The 22,932-nt window shown below is 31.6% G+C and overlaps 4 protein-coding genes across 4 annotated transcripts; 3 read left to right on the top strand and 1 right to left on the bottom strand.

Moving 5' to 3' along the window:
- Window positions 1-269: 269 nt before the first annotated feature.
- LOC127264701 (UDP-glucosyltransferase 29-like) lies at window positions 270-1,886 on the top strand. The gene has a single exon (XM_051294202.1). It carries the CDS (start codon window positions 313-315, stop codon window positions 1,678-1,680), a length of 1,368 nt encoding a protein of 455 aa, XP_051150159.1. The 5' UTR covers window positions 270-312; the 3' UTR covers window positions 1,681-1,886.
- Window positions 1,887-5,733: 3,847 nt separating this feature from the next.
- LOC127264988 (UDP-glucosyltransferase 29-like) lies at window positions 5,734-7,224 on the top strand. The gene has a single exon (XM_051294608.1). It carries the CDS (start codon window positions 5,734-5,736, stop codon window positions 7,057-7,059), a length of 1,326 nt encoding a protein of 441 aa, XP_051150565.1. The 3' UTR covers window positions 7,060-7,224.
- Window positions 7,225-10,399: 3,175 nt separating this feature from the next.
- Window positions 10,400-13,150, bottom strand: LOC127264703 (AP-4 complex subunit sigma). Its single transcript, XM_051294204.1, has 4 exons — window positions 12,957-13,150; window positions 11,887-11,973; window positions 10,841-10,909; window positions 10,400-10,768 (listed from the first exon to the last, which is right to left on the bottom strand). The coding sequence occupies exons 1-4, from the start codon at window positions 13,095-13,097 to the stop codon at window positions 10,634-10,636; spliced, it is 432 nt and encodes a 143-aa protein (XP_051150161.1). The 5' UTR covers window positions 13,098-13,150; the 3' UTR covers window positions 10,400-10,633.
- Window positions 13,151-19,873: 6,723 nt separating this feature from the next.
- Window positions 19,874-21,547, top strand: LOC127264692 (leucine-rich repeat extensin-like protein 4). The gene has a single exon (XM_051294192.1). The coding sequence runs from the start codon at window positions 20,046-20,048 to the stop codon at window positions 21,255-21,257; it is 1,212 nt and encodes a 403-aa protein (XP_051150149.1). The 5' UTR covers window positions 19,874-20,045; the 3' UTR covers window positions 21,258-21,547.
- Window positions 21,548-22,932: the final 1,385 nt, after the last annotated feature.

The raw sequence follows: 22,932 nt of genomic DNA, 5'->3' as shown, positions 1-22,932 counted from the left end.
AAAACAAAGAGGATGCGAAATGATGGAAAAATTTGTTGCGGATGGTTTTAGAGTAGTTTATTTATAGATTTTTCAGTATTTGTTTCGATGTTCTCCAATAAAACAATAATCAATATTTAAATAGAAATTTTGATTCAAAACTTAAAATAATAATAATAATAAAAAATTAAAATAGTGGTATTATAATTTTTAATAATCTTAAGAAAGAAATAGTGGCAATGCTGAAAATATAAATATGTAGATATCACAAAGTCTATACTGTATGTGGTAGCAATTCACTGATCTTCCTTTCCAAATATCATATCCTCAACCATGGATCTTCCACAAATTACAAGTTTCAAAATTCTGATGTTCCCATGGTTGGCTCATGGCCATATCAGCCCTTATCTTGAGTTCTCCAAAAGATTATTGTCCAGAAAGAATTTCCATATCTCTGTCTGTTCGACAGCCATCAATATCACTTCAATCGAAAGCTTCATCAAAAGCAACAATTTGGGGGACTCCATTGAAGCTGTGGAGCTCAAATTGGAGCCATCCGTACAGCTTCCTCCACACTACCATACCACAAAGAATCTCCCTTCAAATCTCTTACGCACTCTCCTGAAAGCCTTTCAGACAGCCAGATCAAGTTTTTCTGAAATCATCACGACACTGAAGCCTGATTTAATCATCTATGACAGTTTCCAAACATGGGCTCCCAAACTTGCAGCATCACAAGGTCTTCCAGCAGTTCATTTTTTTGTTCCTGGAGCAGCTTCGTCGTCGTACAACCTTTATCACCACGGTCGTTGTATCGATAACTATAATTTCTCAGAACTACGTCTCAATGATTATGAGAAAGGGATACTTGATGACACGGTGAATTTTTTCAATAATGAAATCTGTGACAAGGGCGAGGAGTTCTATTTTGTTAGCATCCAATCATCAACAGAAGTTGCCTTGATGAAGACCAGTTGGAGCTTGGAGGGGAAGTACATAAACTATGTTTCCGGTGCTTGCAACAAGAAAATATTACCAACAGGCCCTCTTGTCACAGATTCATATTCTTCTTCCAACGACGAGAAATCGATGATATTACAATGGCTAAGCAAGAAAGAGCATCATTCGACTATTTACATTTCATTCGGGAGCGAGCTCTTCTTGTCGGAGGAAGAAATCGAGGCAATAGCAAAAGGGCTGGAGCTTTGTGAGGTGAACTTCATATGGGTTCTAAGATTCCCTCTTGAGGAGGAGACAAAGACCATCGAAGAGACACTTCCATTAGGGTTTCTTGAAAGGGTTAAGGAAAGAGGTATAGTGACTGGATGGGCACCACAGGCAAAGATTCTTCAACATTCTGGAATTGGTGCATTTGTAAGTCACTGTGGATGGAGTTCGATAATGGAGAGTATGTATTATGGGGTTCCCGTCATAGGAATGCCATTGAAAGGGATAACGTTTCTCGACGCCAATATGTTGGTGGGGTGTGGTGCTTGTGTGAGGGTTCCAATGAAGGAGAATGAAGGGTATAAAGGAGAAGACATAGCAATGGTGATTAGTGATGTGATCTTTGGAAATGGTGGAGATAAGCTGAGGTGTAGAGCTCAAGAGTTGAGTGAGAAGATGAGAATGGAAGAGGTCGAGGAGATGGATGTTGTGGCTGACCAACTATGGAAGATTTGTTTAAAGAATCGGCCATAAGCTATCATTAATTTAATCATGGAGCATAATAAGGTTAAGTGTTCGACATTTATAAGTTGTTGAATAAACCAATAGATATATAATATTGTTTGGTAGATTATGAATATTTTTATTTTTCTTCAATGCAACCACATGTTTCTTGCAAGGTAATATGAATATTTGTGATTCTCGACATAAGCATTTTCGTCGTTATATGTCTACTGCATATCTTTTATTATGACCAGTCGGAAAAATCGTTCTCAATTATCATCATTTTCTTGGTATATGAAACAAATATCAAAGTATATACTCACGTAATAATGGTTGATGATATAAAAATATGATCCTATTAGGCAACTATGATACTAAAATTTATTTTATAAATTCAAATTGTCAACTAAACATCTTGCAACATGTTGTACCTATTAATTTATAAAAAACATTGTTCATAGCTTCTACGTGGTTTCGAAATTTAGTACTTTAAAAATTGTGCGGCAGTCTTTTATACTTTAACAAATATTGCATGAAATCCCGCCGTACAAAAAATATAGATGAAAAATCATCTTCTCATCACACAATATATGTAAAAAAGGGGTTTCATGTCACGAAAGGCGTCGTGCAATTTTTAAAATATATGGAATTTACGTTGAGTTTCGAAACCATGGACAAATTTGCCTTAATTTATTAAAATTACTAGTTTATGAGGTCACTCACCATAGTTTCTGTAAGCATGCAACATATATTTGGTTTGTTTACCGGTAAGATTTTGCAATTAGTTTTACTATTTAAATTTTTTAAAAATATATATATACTCCATTTGTCCCATATTTATATATTCATTTATTTTTTGCACGGAGTTTTAGAAATATTAGTATTATATTGAGATAAAATAAAAATAAAGGTAAAAAGATTAAATTAACCCTATTAATATTGTATGATATAAATGTAATGACATTTGTGTAATATATTGTAAATTTAAAGGATATTTGTAATGTTAGGTAGATAGTACAATTACTAAAAAAGGAAATGGATACTTTGTTACGGGATGGACCAAAATGAAAAAAATAAATAGATTGTTAAGGGACGGAGGGAGTATATCAAATCAAATAATTATTTTTGTATTTATTATACTCCCTCCGTCTGGCTTAAGGGTCTCATTTACGTTTTGTATCATTTTACTAACATTAAAAATATTCTTATATATGTATAATTTTTTGCACACATATGTCATTATAATAGTATTATTAAGACGAAGTATTTTTGCTCTTTTTTTTATTTGTATTACGTTTTCATATAATAATTAATATTCAAATATCAATACACAAAAAGTAAATAGAATCCTTAGAGCCGGACGGAGGTAGTATTACATTATAATTTAATTTTATATTCAAAATATCATATTAATATATATTTATATCACATCAAATAACTATTCCAATTTAAAATTTTACTATTTCCAAGAACAAATAGCTCATAACAAACACCATTCATTTGTGGTAAACGAAAGTAATACAAACTTTTCATATTTAATTACATATCGAGTTGTTCGTCTTTGTGTGGATAATCAAATGATTAATGAAACCCGACATGAGTTTCTTTTCTTTTTCTCCTCTTTTTCACGTCATATTCTCTCTCCGTCACGTCATCAAAGAAACTCATTTCATTTTATACATCCATCAAATAAACTCATTTACACAAATTTTAATTTCTTTTTTCTTCATATTATTAAATTTTCTATTTTCAAAATAATTTAAATTCATTTCATTGCTTTTAATATTCTATTTTTTAGGTTATTATGTATGTTGTTATGTTTATTAATTTTCATATTTTATTTTCTAGATCATTATATATGTTGTTATGTTTGTGGATTTTAATATTATTACGATGTATTTTACATCCGATGTTGTAATTTATAGTATTTTTATTTTTTTTTCCAATTTCAATTACATATTCAGTAATTATATATATTTTAATTATTTTTCTAATTTAATGAATAAATTTTAAAATAATTAGAAAATTAAATTGTTATTATTATTAATTGATTATATTTAATTAAACATTTATTAAACAAAAATATATTAATATTGGTATCATTTTGTAAAAAATAAAATTTTATAAAATATAAAAATAAAAAAATTATTAATAAAAATAAAGTGTATAAAAGATAACTAAAAATAAATATTTATTTTTGGCATGTAAATTAAAACATATGACAAGATTATATCCATGTCAGAATTTTACGCCGAAGCTGCAGAAGTAACCCATACAACACTCTGGCATCAAATAATTTTTTTTTTTAGAGAAATCCACCTATGTGAATAGCCTAATAGTTAGGTCATGGCTGCAGGCTCCTACTAGGGGACTCTTCTAAAATTTGTTTCTTTTTTATTTTAAATTCAAATTAATACTAATATGTACACTTTTAAATAAGAATATATATATATATATATTTATATATAGAATATTATACTCACTCCGTCCTTTTTGAAATGGCTTTTGGAATTTTGTTGTATATTAAAAAATAATAGTATTTTATTGGTTAATAAAGATGGGTAAAAGATTTTAATATTTTTGTCCATTGACTTTTTGTATAAATAATTGTATGTATAATATTATATTTGTAATTTAAATAAAAATTAAAAGTATTTTGGTATTAGTGTATAATTATTTTTCCTAAAATAACAAATAAATACTTTGAAATGGGACAACACCAAAATCATAAAAAAATACTCCCTCCCTCCCATAAATATAAAGAATATTAATATTATATTGGTAGTTGATAAAAAATATGGATAAAAGATTTTTTTTGCCCTTGTGAGTATATTAGTGTAACAAGTAGTGGCAATTGTGTAATAAAAATAAAAAAGTAAGGATAGTTTTATGTTGATACGATTATTTATGGAAATATGACTGTTGTTTTGGGATTGACAAAAATAATAAACAAGACCATTGTATTGAGACGGAGGGAATATTAAAATACTATTTAAATCAAAATTTAAATTATTATTTTAAACATGCTAGATTAAATACATCCAGTTCGCACCACGTTTCATATATGTCTGAGAAGAACATGGCCAACTCTATTAGCCGTAGACTTATTGGTATGTGTATATATATACACGTTCTGGCAGCCCTTACTACAAGTCAATTTCTTTAAGAGAGAATAATGATGGTCTCGTTGTGCGGGGAAGTGAACTTGTAGTCGCATGATCATGGTTCAAATTTGGATCCTTCTAGGTTCACCTGCTACGTATGGTTCGTCTAATGTGATTTGCTTTGTGAATTTGCATTCAAATACCTGCTGCGGTTCCCATGTTATCATAAATAAATAAATAGTACTCATTCCGTCCTAATACAATAGTTTTGTTTACTATTTTTTTCCGTCCCAAAACAATAGTCTTATTTCTATAAATAACCGTATCACCATAAAACTATACTTAATTCATTTTTATTACACTATCAGTTTTAAGTATTGTTATTAGTACAACGAATGTTTATAAAAAAAAAGTAACTTAAAATGTTGATGTCTAGTATGATCACTTCAATATTTTATTATAAATTGCATTATACATATACATATTAGGGAAAAATTGTAAAAAGTATAGCTCACGTATACCCATTATCACTTTTGTTCTGTATTTATCTCGTTGACAAAATATATTTTACATGTTTACAAAAGTCGTTATTTCTGTCCTTTGGCGGCGCGGGATATTTACACCACACGCGGTCACGGGCGGCCAAATGATAGAAATAACGATTTTTACAACCATGTAACTTATATTTGTCAGCGACATAAATAGTAACCATGTAACTTATATTTGTCAGCGACATAAATAGTAATAGGGTATACATATGATATATTTTTTTGCAATTTTCTATCTCTCTCTCTCTATATATATATATATATTAGTATGCCTAAATACAAGACAAAAGTAATAATAGGGTATACATATATGATATATTTTTTTGCAATTTTCTATCTCTCTCTCTCTCTATATATATATTAGTATGCCTAGGGCAATTAATACAGTGTATATATATATAGTCTATCCAAAGAGCATATCCTCAATTATCATGGATCTTCCAAAAGCTTCAGGTTTCAAAATCCTAATGTTCCCATGGCTGGCTCATGGCCATATCAGCCCCTTTCTTGAGCTCTCCAAAAGATTATTATCCATAAAGAATTTTCATATCTACATATGTTCGACAGCCATTAATATCCTCTCAATCGAAAGCTTCATCAAGAGCAACAATTTGGGGGACTCCATGGAAGCCGTGGAGCTCAAATTGGAGCCATCCGTACATCTTCCTCCACACTACCATACCACAAAGAATCTCCCTCCACATCTCTTTCGCGAACTCTTAAAGGCCTTTCAGACAACCCGATCGAGCTTTTCAGACATCCTCGCCACACTGAAGCCGGATTTAATCATCTACGACACTCTCCAACCATGGGCTCCCAAACTTGCAGCATCGCGAGGTATTCCTGCAGTTCATTTCTTTGTCGATGGAGCAGCGTCAAGATCGAACGACATTCATAGCAATTTTCCAGAATTACTTCTGAATGATTTCGAGAAGACGAGCCTTGGTGAGGAGGTGAAGTTTCTCCATAATGATATGTTTGAAGAGGGCGTCATGATGTCCGATTTTAATATCGAACTATCATCCGAAGTTGTCCTGTTCAAGACCAGTTGGAGCTTGGAGGGGAAGTACATAAACTATGTTTCCAATTCTTTCAACAAGAAAATCTTACCGACAGGCCCTCTTGTAAAATATCAGGATTCTTCTTCCCAAGACGATAATTCAGAGATATTAGAGTGGCTAAACAAGAAAGACCATCATTCGACTGTTTACATTTCGTTCGGGAGCGAACTCGTCTTGTCCGAAGAAGAAGTCGAGGCTATAGCAAAAGGGCTGGAGCTTTGTGAGGTGAACTTCATATGGGTTCTAAGAACAAAAGCCATAGAAGAGAAACTTCCATTAGGGTTTCTTGAGAGGGTCAAGGGAAGAGGTATAGTGACTGGATGGGCCCCACAGGCAAAGATTCTGCAACATTCTGAAATTGGTGCATTTGTAAGTCACTGTGGGTGGAGTTCTGTGACGGAGAGTGTGTACTTTGGGGTTCCCATTATTGGGATGCCGATGAGAATGACTATGGTTGCCGGCGCCAATATGTTGGTGGCGCGTGGGGTTTGCGTGAGGATTCCGAGAAAGGAGAATGAAGGGTATAAGGGAGAGGACATAGCAATGGTGATGAGGGATGTGATGTTTGGAGATGGTGGAGAGAGGCTGAGGTGTAGAGCTCAAGAATTGAGTGAGAAGATGAAGATGGAAGAGGTGGAAGAGATGGAGGTCGTGGCAAACCAACTATGGAAGATTTGTTTGGAGAATCAGCCATAAGCATCGATGAGGATTAGATCTATCAGCTGCTCATCTGATCAAGTGTACTGATTTGATCGGATCAAACATATGTATGTAAGTTTGGCAATGGAGGGAATAACATATAGTTCCTTCGTTTCAATACAATAATTTTATTTTTGTCATTTTTTATCCTTTTAAATCAATAGTCTCATTTTGTCATTTCTGTAACTATTTTTCCACTCTTTTACAAAACTATCTCTACATTTTCACAATAACATAAAATAGGGATTTTTGGTCTTTTAGAAACACATTTATATTTCCTTAATTCTTGTGCACATTTCAAATATCTCTAATTATTTTGGGACGAACGAAATATTATATTATAATACAATATATCTATTTTATAGTAACATATCATATATTGAAATATGTATAAATGCATGTTGATTAACTCGTATAAAATATATTGATCCGATCGATAATATTATTATTTGTTGTATCAAGATTTGACTTTCCATTCTCCTAATTGATTTTTATTATATTGCCCTTTTCTATCATGTTAACAGTATTTTTTGTTAGATCAAGATTTGACTTTTCTTTCTGCTAATTGATTTTTATGATTGCCATTTCCTATCATGTTAAGACTTAAGGCCATCTCCATAGAAATTTTTTTTTTTTTTTTTTTGGGTTAGATTATATTTTCTTCATGCTACGTGAGCGGAAAAATCCATTTTATTATATATTCACATCAAAGGGATGCATTCACAAAAACTTTTAAAAAAATTTCCTCCCTGTCGATCATTAAATTATTTATTTTAAAATATTGTACAATATTTTAATGTATTGTTTAATTAGTTATTTAGATTATATATGTTGTTATGTTTGTCATTTTTTAATATTTTATTATCTATGTTATTATGTATATTGTTATGCTTGTTGGTTTTGATATCATTATCGGTGTCATTTATATTTATTGTTTTCTATTATGGATTTTGTTATTTATATTATTTTTGAATTTATTAAAATTGTAATTACATATTTAGTAATTACACAATATTTTTTAATTTTTTTTTTTAGTTTATTGAATAATTATAAGATAAATAAAAATAAATAAATTAATATGATTAATTCATTATATTTAATTAAATTTTTATTGAATAAAAAATATATCAATATTAATATTATTTTATATTAATAAAAAAAATTTAACTGTGTACAAAAATTCTCTTCCTTCATAAAAACATTTTATTTTTTTTCTGCAAAATTTCCGCTCCTTTCAAAAACAAATTAGGTTTCTCAATTTAGTTTGCGGAATCAGATATTCCGATTAAATCTGTAATTTTAGATCTATTGAATCTCAAATTTTGCTCTTGATTATTTCTAACATAGATTTCTCCTTGTGGAGAAACCGCCAATGTGAATGGCCTTAGACTGCAATATTATATGCAAAAAAGTAATTAGGTAGATTAAAGTTCTACAAAAAAAAAAAAAAAAATTACATTCTTTGGTTTTCAAAGCTTTCTCAGAGAAATGAATACATAAAATTTAAATTAAAGCATCAAACTGTATTCAAGTTAGGACTCTAAACTGAACATAGAATGAGGGAATGAGATCAATGCCTTAGAACAAAAACTTGACAAGTTTTTTTTTTTATTTACTGCTGGAGCATATATATACTCTATATAAGTTCGTTTTTATAATACTCCCTCCGACCAAAAGTATAATGTTATTGTGTTGGACACGGGATTTAAGAAATATTGATATTATATTGGTGGTCGGTAAAAAGTACGATTAAATACTTTTTTGCCCTTGCAAGTATATTGGTATAAAAAATAGTGGCAATTGTATAATAATAATAAAAAAATATGAATAATTTTACGGTGATATAGTTATTTATGGTAATAAAACAATTGTTCTGAGACGGACAAAAATAGTAAAGAAGACTATTGTATTATGACGAATGGAGTAATATAATACGAGTATCTTTACTACATAAATATATCTTTGAGAATAATATGGGATTCAATATTCTTAATTTTTTTTTATTATATATATAATGTATTTGTTGTGCTTTTTCTGTTTTAATGTTTGTGATGTTTTGTTCATAAAGTGTTATTGTTTTGTTTATATTATTCTATTAAAGATTATATAGAATGGTTGCATGTGCTATTATCAAGTGAGGTACTTGATTTTTTTTCTATTTAATATTTGCTATTTAAATTAATGTCATGCCATAACTTTAATAAAATTATTAAATAATATTATAATATTACTAGAAAATATAATCATGACTTTGCTTTGACACACAAAAACAACATGATTTGTAGGGTTAGTATGTTTAGTTATATAGCTTGTGTATTAATTAAAATTACCGTTTTACCCCTCCTTTAATTAATTATCACAGTTGAATAAAATTTTAATCGGACAAATTATGATTAATCAGTACTATCAGCGACATCATGTCCTACTCCAGCATTAAGACTTACAATTATGTAATAGAACATAATTACTCTATGCACACACATCGGAAACTCATATCTGAGCCCCATAAATAAATTCATTAAAACAATTCTCTTCCGAAATTCTAGCTAGACAAGCATTGAGTCTTTAACATGCTTATGCTCTAAATCCACACTTATTTCTAAGGAATTACATATTTTTCAGTAAATTTGATTCTACAATATTGAATCTATCTTGTTGTGTTTGCTAAAATACCTTTGTCCAAATAGAGATATAGTTACGGTTTGAAAATCGATCTGAGTTTGGCACAGAAAATCATGCTTGAATCTCAAAAAATATGCTAAAAAAATTTTGGCCGTGCTCGCGCCAATAAATGTCGGAAAGCATTAATCACTCACTAGTAATGTAGCAAAGGGGAAGGGTTTGGGACTGATGATCCTAATCCCTGCATAATAAGGGTTACTGTAAAAATGATGTGATACATTGTTGTGTATTCTCTTCAATATTATCTATTTATTTATATAATTTATTAGAAAAACAAAACTAAGATTAAACAATATTACATATAACGAATTGGGAGTATGTCCAAGTAACTAGGATACTTATTCAAATTGTAAAATCAGAGTTTTTCGATGCCTTCCCTAAGCAGTGCAGAAAAGCAAGCGCAAGAATATCAATCCAAGTTTGAAGCAATCGGCGAGGACTTGACAAAATCTTAAATTGATAAAAAGAAGTTTCGAGATAGATTTTTTCAATGTGGAGCAAGAATTGGGTGCTGCTAAAGGACAAGAACACATATATGTTACAAAGAACAGCTTAAGGAGATTGACTTCACTCAAGAACATCTAAGGAAGCAAATATAAGCCTATATATAGAACTTGAGGGAATGAGATGGATTCGGGAAAAAGCAGAGTCATCGTACAGAGAAAAGGAGCAAAATGCTTGAATTGAGATGTGCACAATATATGGAATTGTCTTGAATTGGACTTGATACAATATCGACAAGCATTTACTTTTCATAAATCCATCATTGCAGTATAAATGTCTAGTTTTGTCGAAACAACAGATCTTAGAGAGGGTGCGAGAGAGAAAGATGCAGAACAAACACAAACTGAGATTCAACTTTCAAGTGTGAAGCAGAACAAATACTGACCTATGATGCTTTCTCCATTAGCTGTATAGGGGAGAGGATATTGGTCTTGCTTGTCTCGACGATGCAACCATTCATCACCATTTCTTCCAGCATGAAATGTGCTTTCTCCAAATGGAACATGATGTCCAGCTCGCACTGCAAAAGAACACTCGACTTTGAACAGTGGAAGAAACACAATTTCTTTTATTTCTCTGAACAAGACCTTACCACATTGCCAAAGTGTCGATCCATAGTTTCCACCAGCAAATGTATGAATTCTAATATTGCAAGCTCATTCTGCAAACATGGTCAAGAGAAAATAAATAAATAAGGCGGACAGCATAATCAAGAAGAAATCAAGAAACTAAAACTTAAACACAAGGCAACAGATGCCAGACTGGTCATTCTTAAAGAAAAATGCAAAGACACATTGGAACCTCCACGCCACACACATAAAATATTAAACAGAATAATTACTTTATTTCATTTAGATGTGTGTGTGTGTGTGTGTGTGTGACTGATGTTACAGAATGTGTGTGGATTAGTATATCTAATCATAATTTTGAAGTACTCACATCATCTATAATCTATCCTCATATCTGTGTTTTTTATTTATTTTTTCAAAGTTTAAAAAAGCAAATAACAACATATCTTTGCGATCCTGTATTAGAATGAGTTTGCAATTCTACTAACGTATAAGGACAAAATGCTATCGACTGTAGTTTTCAGACTAGTAACAACGTGCAGTCTATCCAAAGGCTGTTGGCAAATATACAAGCAGCTAACATTAGCCCAAGTTATTACAGCTTTAAGATTTACTTAGGAAGCCCTTATTGTATCATACAGTATTGCAATGACGGCCATTTGTCATCACCATTTGCATAAAGGAATAGAACTTCATAAAAACACAGCTGATGCAGATGAAGAAGTTTACCCAACCAAATTATGAACAATCATGTTCTAATAATTTGGAAAGAGAATTAGCAAGTAAGAATTACAATCATCAAACCATAATGCTAACATTATGATTGCATTATGCATATCTTGCATATACTTCGTTGCATAATTCTAATCTGAATCAATCACCATGTTTCATTATAAAGGATTCGAGATATATCAACGTGAAAGCAGCCTCTCTCTGCATCCACACACATATAAGTGGGCTGTGTGAGGATGCACTTAAGGATTCTGTACATGCACTTCTAATGCTAAGAGAAAACATCTAGCATGCATCAGCCATAATGGATTCTTCAATATGAGACAATATGACTTACTTCTTCGTTGTCCACTCCAACCAGGAAAAATAAAGATGCATATCGCCTATACACAACTTTGTAGTTTCGATGTTCAACAAAGGAGCACTGTTCAGCACAAATGAAAGATACAAGTGAGCAAAAACAATGAAAAGGGTGAACAGAAAGCATATGTTTTCTCCGCTATATGTCTAACATTATTTACAACTCTTGAGGAGAAATAGGATAATGTGTTGCGTCAATGAACAAGCATCTATAATACTGTATAAAAAACAATATAAAATAGCAAATTGATTAAGATTTTAATTAACAAGACATAAATGTTATCAGACACATTTAGGCATATCTAAAGCTACAAAAAGAACAATAAAAGAAGCAAAGTATCGCCAATGGATTATTGCAAGAAGATGGCCAGTACTTTATTCGTAAATTAAATACCATCGAATAATTCATCACTTAGCAAAACATAAGAGAACAGAAAGGAAAAATGCTATCTAGCTAAATTCAAAATTCAAGATAACTGATACATCAAATACATAATTTTTAACAACCTAAATTATTGCAAGAATATGAACTTACTCTATTAGTAAATCAAATACATAACTTTTCCCAGAAAAGATCCCAAGTTCTTGTTATGCTTCTTGAAAATACTTCAGTTCTACACATATAACAACAGATCTAAGAACTCACAGTAACAGCCCCCTTACGTCAAGTAATACATCCCATTAACAAACACAGCAAGAAAGCACCAAAAATCAGTTCATTTGAATCAAGGACAAAAATTGAAAATATAACATCATATATTATTTACTCAGCCCAGCCCGACACAAGTAATTTCATCTTCATCCCGAGGTAGCAAATAAACGTAAAACTTAATCCTTTCTAATCTAAATTGCTCGCATAACCTTAGAATACAATACAACTAGCCATCAATAAAAGTAAACCAGATACCATTTCCACAGCAACTAATACACCCAACAAAGTAAAGATTTCCAACGATCTATGCATAATTTAAACAGAAACATTAATTAACGAAATCAGAAACGATGTAAACATAAAAATAAAACGCGTGATTGAATACAAATTAGGACCTGTTGATCGGTGCGGACGAGGCATTTGCGAACTATTTCACCTTCGAGAGCCCGCCGCTCTTCAAGTGTAAGATATTCATAGTATTGAGCGAGACGGGTCTGTCCCTGCTTGTTCACCATCAGCACGAATCGAATCCCCATTTTTGAGGTTTTTTAGGTTGCAGCCGATCTCTTTCCTCCGCAACGTGTATTTGAGAAGTTTCTTTGTAGCGATTTAGACTGGCCCGGTTCCGAAACGGCGGTTCGAACCTCCGATTCAATGTTTTCAAATCTGAACCGGAGCCAGCATAAAATGGAAACCGAACAGTTTATGGGTGTCTTTGTTTGGAGGTTTTGATTTTCAACTGGGATTTGAATTAAAATAATTGTACGATGTGATATAAATATATGTAAATGTAATATTTTAAATATAAAATTAATTTTTAAAATAATATAAAATAAATAAAAAATAAATATTTTATTTGATATTTTAAGAAAAAAATTTGAATAAATTGCGAATTTTTGCAAAATCCCTTATATGAACCTTCTCCGCCAAGGTGGATGAAAATGAAAGGAAAAAAACAAAATGAAGGAAGAAAACAAAAAATAAGGATAAAGAAACGAAACGAGGAGAAGAAGAGGAGAAATTGACGGGCGTGTAAATTAAATTATTAGGCCAAAATATTATAATACTAGTATATTATAATTAAATTATTATATATTATCATATTTTTATAAAAATGATGATAATATTAATAGAAATAGAAATAGAAGTATTACTGTTAAAAAAATACTACTTTTATAAAGTAAAATTATTTTTATCATTTTATTTTTAGAATCTTGTCGGATCCTAAAATTCGGAGGTTTCAATACTATTCGTCGATTTATTGGTGTGTATTCCGGAAGTACTTCAAAGAGCCTGTTCGTCATCGGATTTAGGGCCGCTCTTGCGATGGAGCCTGCACAGCTTCAATCTTAAATGGGGCTTAAAGCCTAAACAACCGATTTCGATGGATTTAAACTAGCATCTACTAAAACTCGGATAAATTTACTTGAAAGCGGATAAAAATATGCTAAAAACATAAACAAGTAATTCAAATTAAAATGCATAAATGGAAATTAAAAACTACGAAAAAGAAATTGAGAAATATGCAAGTTCATCTCCTGTGTTTTTTCCTAATTTGAATCTTAAGATAGAATAACCGCATCTTTCCAGTAAAATGGGCACAGTTCCAATTATTCTTTCGTCACTCTCAACCGTCTGGTAACCTCCCATTACTGCCTCCAATTGTCTGGTAACCTCGCCTCCAATTGTCTAATAACCTCTTTCCATCAGTTACCTGGTAAGCTCCTTCCATCTGCTCCTAACTACCTAGTAACATCCTTTCATCCACTCTCAACCGCTTCCATTGCCTCTGGACCAGATCTGCCGCTTACTCCGACTTGTTTCCATCGTACTCCTAGTCAGTCCACGGGGATGTATCCCCAACGGCCGCGAGTTAAATGGAATCTTCGGTTTTCCTCTTGTTGGCTTGTTTCATGGAGCTTTTTGAATAAAGTATGAAAGTGCATAGGCCCTCCACTAATATTAAGTACGAAATTATTAACCCAGAGCCAACGGAGATAGTTATCCCATGATCCGTGGTAGTTGTTGCTTTTTATCTTATGGAGACAACATTCTTCTGCTTTGTGAAAGCACCACAGTCCAATGGAGGTAGTTGTTTTTAACCCAATGGAGACAGCACTTTCTGACCTTATGGAAATATTGTTCTGTGATGGAAACGCTATAGTCCAAGGAGTTGTTGCCCTAAGGTCCATGGAGGCTGCTGCTTTCGGTCCTGTGAAAGCACCACAATTCAATGAAAACTTATGCATTTGGTTTTGTGGAGGCAGCAGTCTTTGGCTCCGAGGTTTGAAGCTCTCTTGTTGTTGAGCGACTCCATGGCCAATTAGCTCTGAGTCCACTTTTATCTTTGAGTCTCCTTCACGTTGAAGTGCTTTCGGACCCATGTTCAACAAATCTATATAAAAATCAAAATTATTCCTTAATGAATTATTATTTATCCAATTGTTCCTCCTGTATATTTATGAGACAATTTTTATACAAGCTCTCATAATTTGAACTAAAATGACATAAAAATTGATTACGGAATTTAAAAAATAATATTATCTGATAAATAACGTTAGTTGTATTTTGTATTTTTTAACTTCATAATATTTGTAATATTTCTCGTGTAACTAAGTATATAATTACTTTTTTATATAAAATTTAAAAATATTATATTTTAATAATATGTGATCATTTTGATGCGTAAAAACTATATATATATATATTAATTTTTCTTTCTTTCCCATTATTTTGTATAATCTCTCTATGAAATTACAACATGATTATAAGCCAACACTTAATTTCCTCATTTCGCACACTTGATGATGGTTGGGTAAATGGATCTTTGGCTACGGTTCATTCTAAACGGGTTGGAACCCTCTGGTATGGTCGAAAAGAAGACGTGCTCATTAACATTTAAACCTTCAATAAACAGTCTTCAAAAGAATTTCCAACACTTAAATTCAAGTAAATTTAAACAATATTAATATTCATACATACTAAAAATTGCAAAAATAAACAAACAAAGAGATAACCATTGCATAATTTTTTTATTTTTATTTTTTTTTTAAAAAGTAAAGTTTGACATAATTTTATAGCAACTTGGCAAACCACAACAATCTTGCCAAATTCTGTAATTTACGTTGCAATATGATACCCCTTCATCAAACAAACAAAAAAGAAAAAGACACAGTTTTAGACACAGTTTTACCGGTGTAATTTATCTTATCAAGCCTAGTTTACAAGCCATTAAATTCAGTTGTAATTTTACTTAGAGTGAATTTAAAGAATAACAATTGTATATTCTCACGTCATATAAAAAATAAAAATCAACATGTCTAACAATTATTTGCGAAGAAAAAATCAATAGGCATCATGATAAATAACAGTAACATAATATTTCCTTCATCCCATGTACCGTATTCGAGTTACTGTAGATACGGGAATTTATAATAAGTATAATTAGTAGATAATTAAAAATGTATTAGTGAAAATAATTATTTTATATTATAAATAATTGTAGATTAAGATAACTAATTAGTTTTATTAAAATTAAAAAAATTATAAAATAAAAAATTTAAAATGAGATTAACGTATAATTATTTTTCAAAAACAGAAAGTAACATGAGATATAGAACGGACAAAAACGGCAATATAAATATGATAGGTGGGACGAATGAAATAATAAAAAGGCATGAAATCTACGAGACTTAGAAATGAAATACAGTAATATGCAAACAAAAATTCTAAATTTTTTTTTTTTTCCCCCTAAAAATATGAAATAATCACAATTCAAGTTTTACTATATTTCTCCTTGTTAAAACACAATATTTTTCTACTGTGAAACACAATATTTCTCTACTGTGAAAGTAAATTTTCTCCTACATAAATTACATTATAAATAGCTACAAATGCACAACTAATGCTCATTATGTTTCAATGACCAACAAAATAAGAAATAAATAAATAAAATTAAGCAACAACGATCTTATCAACATTACTCAATTTTTGTTGCAATGATCAACGAACGGAAAAATAACTCATAGAAAAATCACTAAAGAAAGTTAAAAATTTAGTATTGTAAAAAAAAATGATTCATAGAATATGAAAAGATAACACGAACAACCACAATTAAGTCAATCTATTTCTTTATGTAATAAAAAAAATTAGTCATCCCTCGACTTAGAGAAAAGAATTTGATAAAGTCATTTTATAAAGTATTATTGTATACAAGAGAAACTTAAAAGAATATAGCAAAAAAGATGAGGATAAGCAATTGGACAAATACATAGTTGATTTAACCACACAAATACTATATAACTCTCTTTCAGCGAAAAGAACAAAATACAAAAGTTGAAAATTGATATCAAATCATTAGAGATTAACAACGAGCTAAAATGATTAAATTTAAAAGCATATTGATTGTATATATAAATGAAAAATAATTCAATCTCACAAAGAAGACAAATAAATACTATTTAGCATCAAAAGAGACAAAGTCATATAGGTTTAAAGTAAAAAAATCATCACCAATATAATATTTTTATGTACAATTGGTAGACTCATGTATGTTGCCAATGAAGAATACATTTCTATGGAAAAATAGAAATTTTTACTTTTATTAAAAAAGTTATAGATCAGAAAAATTCAAAGAATAAAACAACTGAGACAATAGTTAATTTATTTCTAACAAATTTATCAAGAAACTTTTAATCAATAAGTTACTGCACTTTTAATTAATGCAACTGGACTTTCTTATCCTTTAGAAATATATTATCACCAAGTTAATGATCACAATCAGTCTCCTAGACAAGAATTATATGAATAATCCTTATTGGTGAATTTATTATTGGTGATACCAGCAATAAAAGAGAAATTGTCTCTTGACAATGATATGAACATTACTATTAAATGAAATAATGCAAAGTCTCATCTCAATAACTTTGATCTAAAATTTAGACGAATAGCATATATCGACGGATTGAATATCAATTTAATGATTCAACCATCAAACAACGTAGACACAAATGTAAATGACTTGGGATGGTTAATTTTTTATTGTTAGTTTTAATTTCGATTCGATTATATTAATTTGAGTTTATTCGAATTTCGTTCTCCTATGTAATTTGTATTTTTGTTTACGAAGTTTGTTCCTTAAAACCTATTAATTCACGTACGAATTCACCCCACCTTCCTTTTGTAATGAATACTTGTGGAATGAAATGGTGGGATCCAATTGAATAAGGCCCATTAATAGATCATAATGACACAACTAATCTAAGACAACATTAAATAATTAGCATTGATAACAATTAAGCCGTGAAAATCAAATGAACTATGAAAAATGGGATCCTAACATTGCCTTAAATGCAACAACACTCATGGTAAAGATAAAACTCACATGAAACATTACTTTATATAATTAACCATTAAGGGTGTACTTGTTTAGGGGTTTGGATTTTGAGTTAAAAATTTGAATAGTAAAAATTTTGAATTTGAATAGTTGTATGATGTGATATAAATAGATGTTTATGCGATGCTTTTAATGTAAAATTGATTTTCAGTATAATATAAAAAATAAAAAATAAGTGTTTGATTTGATATTTTGCTAGAAAGAAAAATAAGATGAATAGTGAATTTAAAATCCAATCCCCCAAACAAACACATCCTAAGGAGAAACCAAACCGTCCATAGACCTACAAGGTGTTTAACAAACAATTTTATTCGGACTTTTTAATTTGCTAAACAATTTTTAATTATTTATTAATCAAATAGTTACTTTAAGTGCTTGATGAATTATCTTTTTAGAATGACTTATTAGATCTAAAATTTTAATTTTTAAAATTATATAATTCAGCGTCTAGAAATAATTTTTCCACTCTAATTTTCATTTATTTTTACATTATCACCAAACATATATACAATTTATAATTTACAAATAAAATAATTGTAAATAAATAATTAAGTGCTATCAAAGAAAATATGATATAATAGTTAAAAATAAAATTATATATTATTTTTCAAAATATTGTAATTTTTGGTCAAGATTTGACACATGTCTAATCAGATTTAACGCATATATTATGTTTGTGTAACCCACATCCTGATCCAGTATTAATGGTCCAACCTGCCGGGCAGTCTCCTCCAAACAAAATCTCATCCGTCGAAGCCATTCAACGTGCGATATATATCGATGTCCTTCATCCTAATTTGATATGCGCCGTTATTGTGTGATTTTACTCTCACAACAAAATTCTTTCTACTTTGGCGATATTCTTCGTCTAGTTGCTGTGTGTTATGTGTTTCAAATTTTTGGCCGATTTACCGTTGAATTGAGAGGTGATTCTTCTGTGTGTCTTGGGAAATGTTTGGTGTGATTTTCTACGATTTGATTTTATTTATATCAAACTCTATCAATCGAGTGTTGAAATTTCTTGCTTAAATTTTGAGTGAATATCTTATGGCCGTCGCCGGTCTCGCTTTGTATTTGGGTTGCTCTTTATTTCTAAGAGTAGGACTCTCTTCTATGTCGATTCTATATTTTTCTAACAGCAAATAAATTTCATTTCGAGTTGTATAAACATATACAACTCTTATATGGTAGCTCATTACAATTTGATTCAATTGCAAATAAATTTCCACCATTCAAATTCAATTGCAAAGTATTAGGTTCAGCCGAAAATTTACCCAGTGTAGCGACTGCGGATTCCCACGTCAATTAAAAAATATAAAAAAAAACCTCTGGCCATTTCCATTTTCACCCATATTAAATTCCAACATATATTTTTCTATATGTATATACACGTATATTTTGTTTTAATAAGTTATTCCTTTCTAATTGTTTTCTTTTTTTAATATGTAACTGTGTCATTTAAAAGAGGGGAGGGTTTATTAAGAAAGCAACAGCTGAAAAAAATTGTCTCTTTGGTAAGTTGAGGAATTGAAGTCGCGAATAAATTTCGTTATTTCCAAACACCTTTCAATTTTTATTTTTTTAAAGATAAATATAAATATATAAACTGATAATTTTATTTTTTAAAAAAATCAAAATAAAATGTCAACTATTCATTTATAGTGCCCTTTCTTTCACATACTTTTATTTTTTAAAAATATTACACACTTTTAAATTTTATTTTAAATTTTTTAATTTATTTTTTATATTTTAATTAAATTAATTAGCTATCTTAATTTTAATATATAATAATTTATATTATAAATTAATTAATAAAATCGGACATCCAATATCCAATGCGGACCGAGAGAGCATTAATTATTAGGCCAAATCATAGAAAATGATACAATATGAGGAGTAAAGTGCAATTCAAGTGGCTCCACTTTTCATCAGTGATCTCAACCAAAAGCAAAAGAAACAAGGAAAATCAACTACGAAGACATAAATTTCAGAGAGACACATTAATGCTCTTCCAACCATCCATGGCGGAACCTAATTAGCTTCCTTCAACCTATCCAATTCAATTCAATTCAATTGCCCTCCCCCTCCAATGGACATTACGATCTGCTTTCTTCTACCCCTTCTGATCCACCCCACACTCGCCGGCGCTGTCGTCATTGTCGGCGGCGGAGTCGGCATCGGCCTCGGCGGCGTCGCCGGCGGCAGCGGCGGAGGGGTCTGGATCGGCGGCGGAGTAAACCCTCCGGCGACGCCCTCCGCCCCAAATATGAACCAGGCGTACACTGCCCTCCAGGCCTGGAAATCCGCCATTACCGACGACCCACGTGGGATTCTCCGGTCATGGATTGGCCCCAATGTCTGCAACTACAGAGGCGTTTATTGCACCGATGCTCAGGATTTTCTGGGAAACCCCGCCGGAAAATCCATCACCGCCGTAGATCTGAACGGCGCTAATTTGCAGGGAACTCTCGTCAACGAACTCGCCCTCCTCACCGATTTGTCGATTCTCCACCTCAACGGCAACCGCTTCGCCGGCGGCGTGCCGCTCGCCGTCCGGGAAATGTCCGCCCTGACGGAGCTGGATCTCAGCAACAACCGCTTCTCCGGCGAGTTCCCGGCTGCGACGCTTTATATACCTAATCTGGTCTACCTCGACCTCCGATTCAACTCCTTCTCCGGCCCGATCCCCGGCGAGCTGTTTAACAAGAAGCTCGACGCCATTTTCCTCAACAACAACTTCTTCTCCGGCGAGCTGCCGCAGAATTTGGGCAATTCGCCGGCGTCGGTGATTAATTTAGCCAACAACAGATTTTCCGGCACGATCCCATTCAGCTTGGGGTACATGGGGATTCGGGAGATTCTCTTCCTCAACAACCAGCTCACCGGCTGCATCCCGGAGGGCGTCGGAATGTGGACGGACTTGCAGGTTCTCGACGTCAGTTCCAATGAGCTAATGGGACACCTGCCCGAATCCCTCTCCTGCCTCACCGGAATCGAAGTTCTAAACTTCGCCAACAACAAGCTCTCCGGCGAGCTGCCGGATTTGGTCTGCACACTCCGGAGCCTCCTGAACCTCACCGTCGCCGCCAATTTCTTCTCCGGCTTCAGCCAGGACTGCGACCGGCCGGCGTTCCGGAACCTGTTCGATTTCACGTTCAATTGCATTCCGGGGCGGCTGCTGCAGCGGCCGGTGCCGGATTGCTCGGCGGTGCCCGGAGAAGGGCTGAGCTGCCTGCGAATCCCGTCGGCGCGGCCTCTTGCGTGTGGGACATTGGTGGGAGCAGAGGTAAGTCCACCATGACTGACCATTTGAAGATGATCGATCATCGAACCGGATTAATTATTTTTTGTTTCTGGCAAATCCGGACCGACGGGACCGGACCGGCGGACCGACCACGTTCTGGATAAAGACACGCCGGATAGGGTAGAGCACTTTAAAATAGACCTTTTTTTTTTTTTAATTATTAGTATTACAATGTTCATGTATGTATGTATATTATGATGTTTTGTGGATGATCTGGATTTTGTGTTCTGGGAGGCCTACAATTTCTTGGTTGTAGGGATTCAGGTCCGAATTGGTGTTTTTATTTATCTGACACTATTTATTTTTTTAAAAATATTATATTAAATATATATATTTTTTAATAAAATATTAAAATAAATACTAATTTATTATTATTATTATTTTATTTCAAATTTTTGAATTTTTATGGCGATGGGGCCCGCAGCACGTGAATAAACAGGGGATGTGGGGCCCACGTGCAATTATTTGGGAAATGCCTTGTTTGGGTTTACCTTTATTTGCGCTGCCCGTACAGCTACCCCAAATATTAGGGAAGCTTTTTGATGCAAGGGTGGGGTGTGTAGAGAGCACTTTATGTTTCCAGAGGTTATTTTCTTTCGGGCAATTTGAGGGTGGTGGTTGCGTTTCGGGCAAGTTATACAGTTATTCTGTCCTTTTTATCAATTTTAACACTTTTACTGATGATTGATTTTGATGTTATCTTTGGGTTTATATATTCCTTCGGTCACTCGAATAAATATATGGTTTATTTTATTGGAAAGAACAATTCATTTATAGTATTATGATACTGACATACAGTAATTTATTCGTTTCAATTCAAATAATTTTTTTTATTTTTTATTTTTATTTGTTCTAATTTAAAGAATTCATATTTAAGGTGTGTTTTTTTGGGGGATTGGATTGAATTTATACTATTCATTTAAGTTTTTTTTCCAAAACATCAAATTAAACACTTATTTTTTATTTTTTATATTATACTAAAAATCAATTTTACATTCAAAACATCACATCGACAACTATTTATATCACATCATACAACTATTCAAATTCAAAATTTTTACTATTCAAATCCCAACTTAAAATCCAAATCCCCAAACAAAAACACCCTTAAAAAATATAATCATACACTAATACTAAGATACTATTAATTTTTTATTTGAATTACAAATATATCATTAGATATATATTATATATATAAAGTCAAAGTGCAAAAATATTAAAAATTATTAACACTTCACTGGACTAATAAGATATTATTATTTTTTAATTTACTACAAAATTCAAATAAACCACTTTGATTTGAGATTAAGGGAGTATAATTAAGAGAAAATAACAAAAATAACTATGATATAAAAATAATGACATTTGTATAATATATTGTAATTATAAAAGAATTCCTAATATTAAATAAATAATACAATTAGTAAAAAGCAAAATAAATAATTTGTTATGTGATTTGACCAAATTTTTTTAAAAAAATAGATAATTTGTTATTTTATATTCCTTGTGACTATTACGGAGTTTAATTAATATTATATTTTAATACTCTCTTCATTTCTTAAATAAGTATTTATTTATTTTTTGCACGCGATTTAAGGTATATTAGTATTATATTGATATATAGTAGGAATAAAGTAGAAAAGACTAAAGTAATTTTATTACTATTGTGTTA

Source organism: Andrographis paniculata, unplaced genomic scaffold, assembly GCF_009805555.1.
Source record: "Andrographis paniculata isolate CXL003 unplaced genomic scaffold, ASM980555v1 Contig71END, whole genome shotgun sequence".
In the NCBI taxonomy this organism is placed as follows: Eukaryota; Viridiplantae; Streptophyta; class Magnoliopsida; order Lamiales; family Acanthaceae; genus Andrographis; species Andrographis paniculata.
This window is presented reverse-complemented; position numbering and strand designations above follow the sequence as displayed.

Bases quoted from the DNA above. Each gene is read 5' to 3' on its own strand.
- LOC127264988 (XM_051294608.1), top strand. From the start codon at position 5,734: ATGGATCTTCCAAAAGCTTCAGGTTTCAAAATCCTAATGTTCCCATGG.
- LOC127264701 (XM_051294202.1), top strand. From the start codon at position 313: ATGGATCTTCCACAAATTACAAGTTTCAAAATTCTGATGTTCCCATGG.
- LOC127264703 (XM_051294204.1), bottom strand. From the start codon at position 13,097: ATGGGGATTCGATTCGTGCTGATGGTGAACAAGCAGGGACAGACCCGT. The intron at 11,974-12,956 runs GTCCTAATTTGT...TGTGCTGAACAG, and splicing joins TCGTCCGCACCGATCAACAG to TGCTCCTTTGTTGAACATCG. The intron at 10,769-10,840 runs GTAAGGTCTTGT...GTTCTTTTGCAG, and splicing joins ATCGACACTTTGGCAATGTG to TGCGAGCTGGACATCATGTT.
- LOC127264692 (XM_051294192.1), top strand. From the start codon at position 20,046: ATGGACATTACGATCTGCTTTCTTCTACCCCTTCTGATCCACCCCACA.